At 38.9% G+C, this 15,540-nt stretch overlaps 1 protein-coding gene across 5 annotated transcripts in view; it reads right to left on the reverse strand.

Annotated features, from left to right (window-relative positions):
* Positions 1-15,540, reverse strand: part of LOC129724017 (tubulin beta chain-like) — an 81,062-nt gene that overhangs the window by 2,270 nt on the left and 63,252 nt on the right. For all 5 annotated transcript variants that reach the window (XR_008727865.1, XR_008727864.1, XR_008727861.1 and 2 more), the window contains exons 2-4: positions 904-1,138; positions 607-836; positions 223-390 (exon numbers count right to left, since the gene is read on the reverse strand). Coding sequence is in view for 2 of the 5 variants with exons in the window: in XM_055678614.1 (XP_055534589.1) it covers positions 223-390; positions 607-836; positions 904-1,138 (633 nt within the window). In the remaining 3 variants the exon portion in view is untranslated. The remainder of the gene's footprint in view (positions 1-222; positions 391-606; positions 837-903; positions 1,139-15,540) is intronic.

Genomic DNA, 15,540 nt, shown 5'->3' on the forward strand with positions numbered 1-15,540 from the left:
TCGGTTAACTCACAGAAATCAAGTGATTAAGATCGGAGTAGTTTGGATCCATTAGTCGCAGTGTCCGGTAACAGATGTCGTACAGTGCTTCGTTGTCGATACAGTTTGTCGCATCGCTGTTCTCCACCAGCTGGTGGATCGACAGAGTAGCATTGTACGGTTCGAGGACGACGTCGGAAACCTAATCGAGTAGGAAAGCTTTTAGTACTCGGGTATACTTACAGAGACTAGATGATTCAGGTCACCGTATGTTGGTGAGGTGAGCTTCAGTGTACGGAAGCAAATATCGTATAGCGCCTCATTGTCGATACAGAACGTCTCGTCGGTGTTTTCAACCAACTGATGGATGGACAGTGTGGCGTTGTACGGCTCTACGACTGTGTCCGAAACCTTTGGTATTACGACGGATGACACATTGCACGGTACGTCACGAGACAGACGGATACAAATGAAAATGAAAAGAAAGAAATAGGTAGTTTAGATAAGACGAAAAGCAATTAAAAATTTACAGCGTATTTGATTTGCAATAAAGCTCTGCGTGACAAATGAAATGACAAGCTGCAGTAATGAAACATTACGACTATGGACGGAGTATGTTTGACTCACCTTCGGTGACGGCACGACGGAGAATGTGGCCATAATTCTGTCCGGGTATTCTTCCCGAATCTTCGAAATTAGTAGTGTTCCCAACCCGGAACCGGTGCCTCCGCCGAGCGAATGTGCCAGCTGGAATCCCTGCAGACAGTCACAGGATTCCGATTCTTTGCGTATCACGTCCAGTACGTTGTCGACCAGTTCGGCACCCTCTGTGTAGTGACCTTTGGCCCAGTTGTTACCTGGAAAATATTCATTGGTTGATTGATGCAATCTTTATTCATAAGGTAGTTAGGAAAAAAATCCCACCTGCTCCGGACTGTCCGAACACGAAGTTGTCCGGTCGGAAGAGTGCTCCATAGGGAGACTGTCGAACCGAATCCATTGTGCCTGGTTCCAGATCGATGAGAACCGCACGCGGTACGTACTTGTTCCCGTTGGCCTCCGTGTAGTAAACCTCGATTCGTTCCAGCTGGAGGTCATTATTGCCGTGATAGTGGCCGGTCGGATCGATCCCGTGTTCGTCTGAGATGATTTCCCAAAACTGAACGAAAGCAAAAGATAAAGAGATGTTTCAATGCAGGTTACGGAAGGAAATAATACAGGGGTTAACGTTCGGGGTCGAATTTCGAACTCGTTAGTATAGAATACCTTATAATTACCCCGAATGAAAAAGCTAAGTAAGATTCTGATGAAAATTTAAGGAAGAATATGATGCTCAGCATTTTTACATTTTTATTCGTTCGTATTATGAATAAAAATGGCGCGAAAATGCGCACAATGAATACAAACGTTGCATGAAAAGCATGAAGAGTATGGAAATAACATCACGAAACATGCGCATAAAGATATCATTGTAGAAAAGATCAAATCAAAGTCCTTAATAGACAAAAGAATGTATTGAGACATTTTTACTAGGAAGTACCCGAACTTTGTGCATGGATGCGCTTTTAAATATTTTACAACATTTCCGAACACGAAAATGGTAAAATAAAACACTGTGCTTCACCAGGTCATTCAAATTCTAGTGTCATTCTAAGGTAATATTTCAAATTCAAACAGCAAGTGTTTGGTGCAGAAAAGTCAGCCAGTTGTGATTTGGTCAGTCCCACTCCTGCGAAGATGGACTACCTATAACAATCCATGCTGCAATGCTCATTACAAGCGAAAGAAGATCAATGTTCCAATTTTTTAACAGTCTATGACGTGCATATTGCAATTGCGACAACCCTGATAGGCGCAAATAAATGAATACTTTTTTTAAACTTTCCTGTATTTCACTCAACACTTCCTAAAAATATGTGATTAGTAGATCATTTTGTTTGATTTATTTTTCAGAAAAAAAAACAAAAAATGACTTTCATTCCTAAATGGATACTTATAGGGTATGACATAAAAAATCCAGTTGCGTAAATTTGTTTTACCGTGTCTTTTTTCATCCATGCGCCTCGCGGTTTTGACAGTTGATTGTTTACATCTGGCACGAACATAATTTTGGTAATTGTTTAGTCAACTTTTTGAGCATAGCGACCTTTTTTGTCGTTGAAGAAGCTTCCGAAAAATGAGTGGAAAGCAAATCTCAACACAAGTCCAAAATCTGATTGTGCGTGACTTCCAGCGTAAGGAGTCTCAACGAAAAATGGCCGACCGGCTGGGATCGAATCGTAAGACTGATGCAAGAACGGACACATCTCCAGAACCTCGTGAAGATTATGCCAAAGCGTTGTCGGTTGGTTATTGAGGTCAAAGGAGTATCTCCTACGCGATTTCATAATACCGGTTGCCTGCTTTTCCGAATCCTGGTTTTCATCGAGGAAGAGTGATCGTAGTATAGCTATCCGAGGTTTTAGGCGTTAGAAACGACCGTGGCTATCGTCGTGGATGAGGAATTGTGACTTATCACTAGCAGCACCTGCCTTGCACTACGGTCAGCATCCTTAGGGGATCAAATGGAATGTTTAGCTGCTTAGTTCCGTTTAGATGACGATAAAATCCTGGTCTTCTGTCCGTTTCTGCTGTTGATTTAATCGAGTCATATCTGACGGAAGGCGCTCAAACTGTATTTTGTGGGGATCAACAGTACTTGCTTTCTGCTTTTTTTGTTGTAACGTCAACGATTTACCTTCCGTGCTCAATTACTGTTCCATACAGACGTATGCAGATGACGTTCAGCTGTATCTCCGTGGCTTTTGTTCCTGTTCCCGCGAACTTATTAAAATGATGAATACAGATCTGGCAAGAATTTTGGAAAGGTTGCAACGAAACCAGCTATTCGTTAACCAATCAAAAAGCAAAACAATGTTCCTGAAGCGCCACCATAGAAATGCTGCTTTAAACAATCTACTATCTCCTGTTATAATGGATGGACAAGCTATTGAGTGGATGGAGGATGCGAAAAATCTGGGATTCATTTTCCAGATGGACATGCTATAGATTGTTCACAATGTTTAGGCTACCACACTTCTTGTTCGGCGAATTATTTCATGCATCACGACTTGCTACTCCAATTCACTATTCGTTAGAGGTGTGATAAACTACAACTTGATACCTCTTGTTATCTAACGCTTAACTTCTAAAACAGTTTTGAAGAAAACTGTGGAACCGTTATCAGTGTAAGCAGCTAAGTTAGTTGTTTTAGGTAGGTTTAACATTATGAAACGCTGAGAAACTCGCAGGTAGCAAATTGAAAAGGTTTGGATTGACGGTAAAGAAACAAATAAAAATAATAATACAGACCATAATTTGTTTTAATATTTTTTTTTTAAATAAACCATGACTATTAAATAGGTAATTGAGTCAACTGGTTGTTATTAATTTTTTAAATGAAATTAACAAATGTACAGTTTTACTCTTCAGTTATTCTGATAGATTGCCTGTTGGAGCTGGGGTACCCCAAGGAAGTATATTGGGCCCAATCATGTTAATGTTTTTATTCCTGATCTTTCTGATTTACCACCAGGATGTGAGAAATCTTCGTTTTATTCACGTAGTTAAGATGAATGGTGCGTTCTTAAATTGGTCTGATTAAGAACTAAGTTTATGGCTAATTTATGATAAGAATGTTGCTTTCCAATGAGAATATTCTATAAAAGTACGATTTAAACAATAAAAAATGGATTCCTGTCTATTTCATCCTTTTAGATTTGGAAATTACTGAACCGATCGGTATGAAAATTTTGCATGTAGAATTTGTGGAGCCGAAAATGGTTCTTATAATTGTTCAAGACCCCTCCTCCCCTGCTTTGGAAGGCAACGTTCTCATACAAATGAAACATAAATTACTACATAACTCGAGAACTAATAAAGCAAATGGAACCAAATTAGGCATGTGGAGGTTTTCAGGTCAGTGTTTCTGCGAAAGTTTCTATGAAAGTTTGACACTCCTTCCCTGCTACAAGGGAGGGTTGCTATAGAAATAAATTTGTGCAGAACTAATCAAATTAATAGAGCCAAATTTTGTACACACTTAAAATTTTTTGCCGGGTCTCGGTAATTTATTGCCGAGAACGGCACCACTGAGTGCTCGGTTAAAAAAAATAATGACAGCTGTCACATTTTTTCGTGAATCTCGGTTCACCTAACTGATATTTCGGCTCGTTAATATTTTGTGCCGGACCTTCAGTTAGGTTGAACCGAGGTTTTCGAAAAAATGTGACAGCTGTCATTTTTTTTCTAATCGAGCACTCAATGGTGCCGTTCTCGGCAAAAATTACCGAGACCCGGCAAAAAAATTTAAGCGTGTATGTGGTTTTTTGGGACAGAAAAAGTTTCTATAATGGGGGGGGGGGGGAGGGGGTACGTTGGCTGCCATAGGAACACAAATAGAAAATTCTGCATAGCTCGAGAATGAATAGAGTAAATGGAACCAAAATTGGAATGTGAGGATTTTGGAACACTAGAAATGTTTCTGTAGTATTTTAACGCCCCCTACTCCCGTTTGCTGTAAGGGAAAGGGAGAGGGGTTTCCATAAAAATAAAATACATAGTCCTACAAAATTTTCGGGAAACAGCCGAAAATGATCGGGATGATGCACAGATACCGAAAATTGACCCGACACCATTTTTAAAATCCATGATGGCCTTTTCGAGTTTCTGTAAAACAGCCAAAAACGGGTGAATACCATTCAGTATGGGTATTTCGGTATTAGAATAAAGCCAAGAAAACAAAAATTAACTCCCGATACCATTTTAAATCCAAGATGGCGGCTTCCGGTTTTGGAAAACATGACCAAATACCATCTAATATGGATATTTGCGTAATCGGGATGATGTGCAGAAGCCATAAACTTACTTCATCCACAAATTACGTAAGGTATTTTTTTTTTAATTTTCCGTTTCCCCCATAATGACGTTTTGTAAAATTTTTCTTCAACTTCCTTCCCTTAGCAATTTTTATGTAAGTTGTTCATTCTATAGAAATGCATAGCATGTTTGCAGAGGATAAAAACAGGACAAGTTAACCAATCTCAATGAGAAATATTTCAGTTACCGTAAGTCGAAGTGATATTGTGCCATAAAAACCCATTGTTTGTCAGCCATCTCATGGCGATCACAAGACCAAACTTTCTCGAATAAGTTCCTCGTATACCTAACCAAGAATAACTAGTCTTTTATACGGAAGAGATGGCTGACAAGTCATGGATTGGATGGCACAATCTCACCCCGGCAGACTACTTATAAAAACCAGAATCGATTTTATTTATTGTTTGTTTTTCCTCTGTACCAACCAGAAAAATCTCTTTAAAATGACTTTCACGCTTAAAAATAACCTCTATCTTAAAAACACGAAAACTATGACCCAGCAATACTACTGAGACACCGGATACTTTGTACCGAAATTTTAGTTAGATTGAACCAAGATTTGCACTCAGTGATGCCGTTCTCAGCAATAAATTAACGAGAATCAGCTCGTGCGTCTTGAACTGTCCTACAGATCAGACGTTTTTTCGGTTGCTTGTGGACTGGTCTTTGACTGCCTATAGCTTCAAAGTTTGTGTTTTGTCAGTGTGTCTTTTAAAGACTACCTGAAAGTTATTTCCCATCAGTCTTTCTCAAGACTACCTACATTTGAATTTAACATTTGTTTTAACTTTTTTCGTATCACCTGAAATGGCTGGACGGAAAAAGAAACCTCGCATCGCTGCGGGGAGGAAAAGAGAGGCATCTCTTTCTGACACTTCGAGTGTCTGTAGTGACAATCCTTTTGATATTTTGCCTGAGCTAGAAGCTAGTGAAATGGAAGTTACCAATAATGAAACTATACAAAATATAAAATCTTTAAAAAAGGAGAAAGTTCCACCTATTGTGGTAACTATTTCTTCTGAATTTAATATATTCAAAAAGGAACTTTCAACGTTTGTTTCTCAAGTTATCAAGTTCAAGTTATCTATCAAATTGGCCGTAGAGGTGAATGCCGCTTATTAGCCGACTCAGTAAAGGGTCGTGATCGTCTTGTTCAGTATTTAACTGACAAGATGTACAATTTTTTTACATATGACACCAAGAACGCCAAGCCGTTCAAGGTTGTCTTGAAAGGTCTCACCAACGATCAAACCGTTGATGAGATCAAACTTACTTTAGCAGATTTACTTGGCACAGCCCCTACCCAAGTAATTCTAATGAAACAAAAATCACGAGGCGAAAACAGTCAGAGAACTGGAATTTTCCTTGTTAATTATTTAATTAATTTTAATCGCAATGAGGTTAACAACTTTAAATTTTTTGAAAAAGCACATGCTTTGTATAATGTGCGTGTAAAGTGGGAAATTTATAGGAAGTATGGCGGAGGTGAAAAGCATATCACCCAATGCCGTACTTGCCAACGTTATGGCCATGGTTCCAAATTCTGTAACATGGACCAAAAATGTCTTAATTGCGGAGACTCTTCTCACAAAAAGGACACATGTCCTGTGAAAGAGAGTAAAAATTTTCGCTGTGCGAATTGTAACGGCAACCATATGTCAAATTTTTTTCAATGCCCAGTCCGTTTAGCAATTGTTAAGGCAAGGCAAGGTAAACAAAATTCAATTTCTCAATTAAAACCAACTCCAAAACAAAATTCTCCAAGCGTACCAGTGACGCATAGTTTACCTACTCCTTTGCATACCCGTTTAACTTATGCACAGGTTACAGGTAGTTCGAACATTATACCGCCTAGTGTTGGTAGTTCGAAAATGACCGTTAATATGGGTAAGCAAAACACGCTAGAAAATAATTGTACACCTATTACTCCAGCTAATATTGCTGCCGAAAATATTTTTTCTAATGTCAACTGCCTGGGGCCTATTACGGCAGGTAAACTTTCTTTTTTGCAACAGGCAATTAAAATTTAGCAATGATTTTAAATAAAACAATTAAAATATTAAATTGGAATGCTCGCTCATTGAAGGCCAATGAGAATGAGCTTTTTAATTTTTTAACAGTAAATAATGTGCATATTGCAATTATTACTGAAACATTTTTGAAACCTAACATAAAATTAAAATATGATCCCAATTACGTGGTTCATAGATATGATAGGATTCAGGGTTCCGGCGGTGGAGTTGCAATTGTTATTCATCGCCGAATCAAACATCGTGCTCTTCTCCATCTTGAGACGAAAGTTATTGAAACTTTGGGAATTGAAGTTCAAACTGAACTTGGGATTTTATTTATTGCCGCATCATATTTACCATTTCAATGCACACGCGAGCTCAAAAATTATTTTAAAGGTGATTTACAAAAACTCCCCCCCTTCCCAATTGATCCAACAATTGATTTGGTGCTAACAGATCAAAGTCATGTATGTAGTGATTTGATCACACATGCTGACTTTGATTCTGACCATCTTCCAATAACTTTTTCTTTATCACATGAATCAGTTTTTAACCCTATGAGCTCTGTTTTTAATTATAACAAGGCTAATTGGGAAAGATACAAAACTCATATTGAGAGAAATTTAATGAGCTTGATTTGCAAAACGAAGTGAATATTGATTCCGCTTTGGAAGCAGTAAAATGTGCGATTGTTGATGCCTGGAATTATTCTGTTCCAAAGGCTGAAGTGAAATTTGATTCACCAATAATTGACGAAAATCTTCAACTTCTAATTCGTTTGAAAAATGTCCGCAGACGTCAATATCAACGTTCTCGTGACCCTGTTTTTAAGACTATTTATAAAGATTTACAGAAAGAGATTAAGCATAGATTTACTCTTCTGAGAAATCAAAATTTTGAGACTAAAGTTGAAAACTTGAAACCATATTCAAAACCTTTTCGGAAGCTGTCGAAGATTCTTAAGATACCTTCAAAGCCTATTCCAGTTTTAAAAGATGGTGAACGTTTTCTTGTATCCAATGAACAAAAGGCTCAAAGACTTGCTCAGCAGTTTGAGAGTGTTCATAACTCAAATTTGAATTTTGTGAGTCCAATTGAAAGCAAGGTCACACGTCAATTTGATTTAATTTCTTCCCATAATTTTTTACCTGCAGAAATAATTGAAACTAACTTGATTGAGATTAAATCAATTATTAAAAATTTCAAAAATATGAAAGCACCTGGTGACGATGGAATCTTTAATATACTAATCAAACATCTCCCTGAGAGCACAATGGAATTTTTAGTGAAAATTTTCAATTGCTGCTTCAAAATTGCATATTTTCCCAAATTATGGAAAAATGCAAAAATTACTCCCATTTTAAAACCGGATAAGAACCCAGCTGAAGTTTCAAGTTATCGACCAATCAGTTTGCTTTCTTCAATAAGTAAACTGTTTGAGAGAATTATTCTTAACAGAATGATGTCACACATCAACGAAAATTCAATTTTTGCAAATGAACAGTTTGGATTTCGCCATGGGCATTCCACAACTCATCAATTGCTCAGAGTTACTAATATGATACGAGCTAACAAATCTGAAGGTTATTTCACTGGAGCTGCTCTATTAGACATAGAAAAAGCATTCGACAGTGTTTGGCATAAAGGTTTGATTGCGAAATTGCAAACTTTTAATTTTCCAATTTTCCTAATCAAAATTTTAAAAAATTATCTTACTGATCGAACTCTGCAGGTTGTCTATCAGAATTCAAAATCTGATAGATTTCCTGTCAGAGCAAGTGTACCTCAAGGTTCAGTCTTGGGTCCAGTTCTGTACAACATATTCACTTCAGATCTTCCTGATTTGCTGCCAGGATGCACAAAGTCATTGTTCTGCGATGACACAAGCATTTCCGTAAAAGGAAAAAGTCTTCGTGTCATATGCAGTCGATTGCAGAAAAGTTTAGATATTTTTTCTTCCTACTTGCAAAAGTGGAAAATCTCTCCCAATGCTTCTAAAACTCAAATGATAATTTTTCCGCATAAGCCTAGGGCTTCTTTCCTCAAGCCAAACAATAATCACGTTGTCAAGATGAATGGGGTTATTTTAAGTTGGTCCGACAAGGTTAAGTACTTGGGACTAATTTATGATAAAAAACTTATTTTCAAAGAGCACATTGAGAGTATACAAGCCAAGTGCATCAAATATACGAGATGTTTATATCCTCTCATTAACAGGAATTCTAAACTTTGTTTAAAGAACAAACTTTTGATTTACAAACAAATTTTTAGACCAGCAATGCTTTATGCTGTACCGATCTGGTCAAGTTGCTGTTCAACAAGGAAGAAAACGCTCCAAAGGATTCAGAATAAAATTCTGGAAATGATTTTGAAGCGTCCTCCTTGGTTTGGTACACTCGAATTACATAGACTTACTGGTGTTGAACCATTAGAAGCTATGTCAAATAAAATTATTAACAATTTTCGACAAAAATCGTTGCAATCCTCAATTGCTACGATAAGCTCTCTTTATAGCCAATAAGTTAGCAATTAAGTTAGTTGTAAGTTTACTTCCCCTTTTCTGACAAGTAGGTTTAAATCCCTACGAATGATAAGTCCTAATTGCGAAAGCAAACAAATCCTAACAATTAAAATTACAAATTTCTAACAGTGTTGAGAAGTCACCATTTGTGATTGGACACTCATTATTTACTAATATTTATCATAAATACTTAAGCTACTAACAAATCCCCCCTAAAAAAAAAAAAAAAAAAAAAACGAGAATCAGCGCTTAGTTCTAAGTGTGTTCGATCGATCAAAGCAGATAGGATCTTTTGAAATGTTTCTCTAGATTTTTCAAAAATCTACTTTTTTACACATTGAAGATGACAATATGTACTACTATTTGTCAAAATTTGGTGATGGTAAAATGAAAAATACTACAAGGTATACAGCTGCACTGCTCTCGCTTATGTGTAACAAACTAAACTGAATTTTCTACACGCAGTCTTTTGTATCGAGTTCAGAGCAGATTTTTGCAATTAAGGCGTGGCTACGTAGCTTCGAGACCTTGGAACTTTTCACCTTTTTCCACCATTAAGCAGTAAAGCAACAATGTTGAACATAATATCAAAAAATTGTTACACATTTTATCTATCCACCGAAATATAAATGACTAAGATGCATTAAGTCGTTCGCTTGCTATAACCGTTTGAAATCTGACGCAACATTTGCCAGTTTCATTTTCATTTTCACAAAGTGTAATCTAGTATAGAAAACAAAGACGTAGTCCTACGTCAACAAGTTATAAATGTTTGAGTATTTTAACATTTTCACTCTTCACTTTTCTTTGAGTGTATTTTTCCAGCTACACATTACAATGTTTAAAATTTACCACTAAGAGCAATAATTAATTTTCGAAGTAGCGTAGCCTCCGGCGCAAGACTAATAGAAAAACCTGTCTTTGCTCAATCTCTCAGCTCCCGCTTCCCGAAATCTGGATATAATTGATATAAGCACGTACTGTTTAAATTGGTTACCTTGTGGGTTAGTCTTATTTATACGACCTTATAATTTTTTTTTGTGTAAAATTTAGTTTATTTTTAGTTTTGTTTATAAATAATGTATCAAATAATATAAAATAATTAGCTATTGAGATCCAAAATAAATTCTAATTCACCTACATCGATCACGGCATTACCATTTGAATTAATGAAATTGATATAATTAATTAACAATTTTAGTATTTCGTTCCTTCTAGTAACTGCCAACTGGGAAACTGTTCCCCAATGTTGGTCGCAGTAGATCGTCGAAAGATGGCCTGTACCACCCTCCAAACAAGGTCGTCATTCTACGTTGTACGAACGCCCACGCTGCTCTTACTCGAGTACACTCGGCGAATTTGTGTTGCATTGTTTCGATGCTAAACATACAGTGCTGGCAGTTAGGATCGTTTGCCCGCCCGATCACATGCAACAGACGGCGATGTTCCGTCTTCTCATTAACCAGCAGATAGAGGTCACTTCGGTATTGTGATGAAAGTCCGCCGGAAAAAATGTTTGTCCATATTCTCCGCCAGTTTGTGTTAGGTCGATTTTGTTCAACCCTAGGTAGATCAGTTTGATCTAGGTAGAAGCGATGAATTTGATCACTGGAGGGGTTTTGTTGGATCTGTTGTGGAAGCAATGGAATCTGCTGGGAAAGGATTTTGAGGCAAGGCAGGTTCGCCGGAGGAGGAATATTTTGGGTCAATAGGGAAAAATAGTAGGGGAGAGAAGTAATGCCTTTTAAATGGCGATTGATCAGCAGCGCTTTGCACTTAATCGCCGGTAGCTGAAGTTTCAAGCCACCATGCTCTCTGTTGCGCGCCAACTGATGCATCGGGACTCGTGCTGGTAGCCCACGAAACAAAAAAGTCCCCATTGTCGCTGTCAGCTTTGCTGTGTGCGCACATTGTGGTGGAATCACCGACGAGAGGTACCACACCTTCGACGTGATAAATGTATTCAGTAGAATTACCTTCTGTTGCAGGTTTAGTGTTCGCATGCTGTGCAGCCATAATAGTTGGGATACTCTGGACACTAAAGCATCCCAGTTTAGTTTCACCATGCTTCGCACTGAGTTTGCAAAAATTACACCTAACACTTTCACGGTGTCATTTGTCTGCAGTCCCGGTACCGTCAGTGGGTTCCCATTGATAAATCCAATGTCGATTGCAACCGTTTTCTGCCGATTCAGCTTTGCTCCGGAAACTATCTCGAAATCGTGAAACAGCTGATACAGCCGTTCTATTGTCCGTGTGGATGTAGCAATAACCGTGACGTCATCTGCATACGCAACAATCTCGTGAGCAGTGGATGGAGATAGAGAACAAATAACAGCATAGACATTGGGTCTCCTTGCCGTACGGAACGCTCAATTCGAAACGGTTGTGTTAGGTGCCCATTGACTAACAGGCGAGAGGACGAGGCAGCAGCAATGCGGGAGATCCATCCGACGAAGTCCTGGTTGAGCCCCAGGGAGAGAAGAGTACGATGCAGGAACTCATGAGAGACCCGATCGAAAGCGTGGTCGAGATCGAACGAAATCATCTTACCTCTTTGCTTCCTCGCGATCAGCTGGGCCATGCGATCTTTAAGAGAGAACGTCGCTTGGAAGATGGAGCGGTCGGCGTGTGCACACTTTTGCGCGTCGCTCAGCACTCGGTGTGTCCTAGCGAACCTATACATTAGAGAAATGACAAGACACTCACCGTTAAGGCAACTGTCAACATCAAAACGGATAACGGCAATGCAAAATAATACAGCTCGCCCGTTTTGATGTTGACAGTTGCCTTAACGGTGAGTGTCTTGTCATTTCTCTAATGTATAGGTTCGCTACGTCATATACAGGATCGCATTTTTTATTTCTCCGACTGTAAGCTCTGCCATTAGAGCAGCGTTGTCTGCGTCGCCCTCGGGTATCGCTCTGTCGGTATCAAAATTTTCCCTTCCTGCCTGTCTCGCTTCTCCAGTCGCATACAACTCACGAAAGTGTTGGTGCATGTAATGTTCGATCTGCTGGGATCCTTCGATTTGTTCGCCACGCTCATTTTGCAGCTGTGTGATTGTAGTTTTTTTCCGACGTCTGTCCCCCCGCTGGAAGGTGGAAATGCTCTCACTGGCAACAAATGTTTCGTTTATACGAATGAAATTTTGTGCAAAGCGGCGCTGTAGAGTGAGCATTTGTGCTTTTATGCGGTTGATGGTTACCAACATAATTGGGTTTTGGAAATATCCGTCGTATGCGCGCCTCAATTGGGCGTAAAGCCGTTGGTGTTCAGCATTAAATAAACGGAATGCTTCACTGGATTTCCAGCGGAAAAAGGTTTTTATTTTTGGCTTCGCGTATTATATCCACCACACCAGCCAACAGGGAAAATTTCTCCGTTGCCGGGTCCAAAACTGCCATCGAGTTTGGAAATCACTGATGTTTTCGGTTGTCAAGAGGTGCGGACGAAGGGACCAGAAGCCGCGCCCCTGTTCACGGCCCAGGTGTGGAAGACAGATACACGCTGTGAGGGGTTTGTGGTCTGAGAAAGAACAGACATGCGTGGCAGCACTGCGCAGCTGTTCGCATAAGCCAGTGCTCACGTATATGCGATCCAGTCTGGATGCTGCGTTGTGTGGGACATAAGTAGGAGCGGGTGTTGCGGGGTACAGTTTCAGCCACACATCGTGCAGTTGGAGTTGCTGTACGGTCGCCTGAAGAGCGGGGCTTGTGTTTGCACTCGTAGAATCGCTCGAACGAAGCACGCAGTTGAAGTCGCCGAAGGTAGAAGGCGATCGAGCTGTTGAAAAATCTCTCCCTTTCTGTACGAACAGCTGTACCCGAAGGAGCGTATACATTGCAGAGAGTCGTGTTTTGCACTCGCAGAGCAGTGAGGCGGCCATCCAGACTCTTCTCCACATGTGAGAAGTTTATGTGGTCCTTCAGCGCAATTGCCGTTCCCCGTCTTGCCTGATCCACATTGCAGATCACGTTAAAAGCGGGTAGGGAGAGTTGTTCGTTCTCCACCTCTTGAAGAAAAACGATGTCAAGATCTAGCGTTCGTACGAAATTCCGAAGCGCATCGATCTTCGTTGCGTTCGTAATGTTGTTGATATTGATGGAAGCGAGGTTGTAACTGGAGAACTCAGCCATTACGATAAAATAATACTTCCATCTCTCGAGTCGTCGTCGTCGCCTACGCGCGGTTTTTTACCTATAGCCCGAGTGCGAACCTTATAATAACAAAGTTCACCCCGGCAAAATACACATGTTCAGTTTTAACAGAGCCAGTATAAAAATGATCGGTTATGGTACAAAAAAAAAGCGTGTTGGATAGGTATCATGTTAAACTTGTTGAGAAATTTAATGTTTTGGATAATTTGAAAAGTTTTGCACAGAAAATTTTTTTCTTACGTTGCATTTATTTTTCTAGAACAGTAATATTGTTACTTACAACTTTACTGAAGACACCATTTCAATCAAACAAGCCGTTTTCTGATATAGAAATTTTTATCCATCAGTCACCACTTTGGATAGGCCCTTTTGAAACAGCAGTCGCGAGCCTACATGAAGAATCGATATTCTAAAATGACCTCTTTATCAAGAGGCGACTGTGAAGATTTCAATTTGCGTTGTTTGCTTCATCACAATTTTAAAGAAGGTCAATAAAATGTTCTAAATAGACAAACGTATTATTGAGGCTTTTCTGTCAGGAGGTTCCCGAAGAAAGCCCGAAAATTACAAGAAATGCGTGAATCACAAAAACGCAAAGAATGGCATAAAAAGACACAGAAGGGATGCGGAAATTTTTGGAAAAAAGCGAGGTAAAGGTTAGTCACAGAAAGGTGTAAAACAGGTTGAACATAAACAAAAATCTATAAGAACACAATCGCCGAAAAACGCTTCTTAAGGACGAAGAGGCCAACTGTAAAAAATATTTGAAATTGAAACGAATGTGAGAAATCTCAAATTTGTCTGAAGTGTAAAAATTTCAAAATACTACAAGGTATACAGCCCTAGGGAAATGGTGACGTGGGACTAAACACTGTAATTAGGGGATTTTTTGCTACAAAATATACAGAGTCTGCATACAGAATGAATGTGTTTGCTCAGCGACTGTACGTATTTTTATTTTCAGCCTCCCCTGGAAATCAATTTTTGATATATATTCAACAACACTCGAAAGAATATCGTTCATACCTGACGATATTATGCCTGTAGTATTTTTTTGTGCAAACAACTTGTATTTGACAAGGCACAAGCATATCGTGCTTGTTGAAGAAGCACCAAGAATTTCTCATAATGCGTCAACGTCAGAATTAACTCTATATCCTCAAAAACCAAATCCAATAATACTAACGTTATCATAATGAATGGTTTTGTCTTATTTAACTCTAATTAAATCAAATCTTTAATATGGATCTTACTTTCAAAATAATATGGAAGCCCTTACAAAGGTTCATTAATTGGCAAACATAAAAAGATACACCCAAAACTTTTCCTTATTTCTTTAGAAGCAATAGCGCAAAATTGCCTTTTGGGTAACAAACCTATTACTTAAAAGGCAATAAAATTCTTCCCCAGTCAAGTAACAACACATACTGCCATATATTTAGCACGTGTTACGGGAGTACGACTATTTAATAATGGTCGTTTCAACTACATGCAAGATTTTTTCTGGCGAAAACTGCTCCCTTTCCATCTCAAGCAAAAAAAAAACCACACACCGTCGCATATGTTGCACATGTTACAAGTTTCTTCAATCTCCAATTCATTCGGTGTGCGTGAACTATACACGCATACGGAGAATACGGAGAAGAGAAAAAATATGACATCACGATCTCTAAACTGCGTTAGAGAAAAACAAAAACATTCGCTTTCCTGCAAGATATCTAAAACACATACTCATTGGTTCATGGAAACTTATTTGCACCTGTTTGAAAATACAATACTCGTGCCTATCCAGACAATATTCGCAGCTTCGGCAACTCTGGTCAGACAGTATTACATATTTCCATTTCAAGTAAACACTGGGGGACGAAACGAAAGTGTTTCTAATTAGACATTTGAGGTTGACGGTTGAGATTCTGAATATGTGTGGATGAAGGGGACAAAAATGAACCTG

The sequence above is a fragment of the Wyeomyia smithii genome, chromosome 1, assembly GCF_029784165.1.
Source record: "Wyeomyia smithii strain HCP4-BCI-WySm-NY-G18 chromosome 1, ASM2978416v1, whole genome shotgun sequence".
In the NCBI taxonomy this organism is placed as follows: domain Eukaryota; kingdom Metazoa; phylum Arthropoda; class Insecta; order Diptera; family Culicidae; genus Wyeomyia; species Wyeomyia smithii.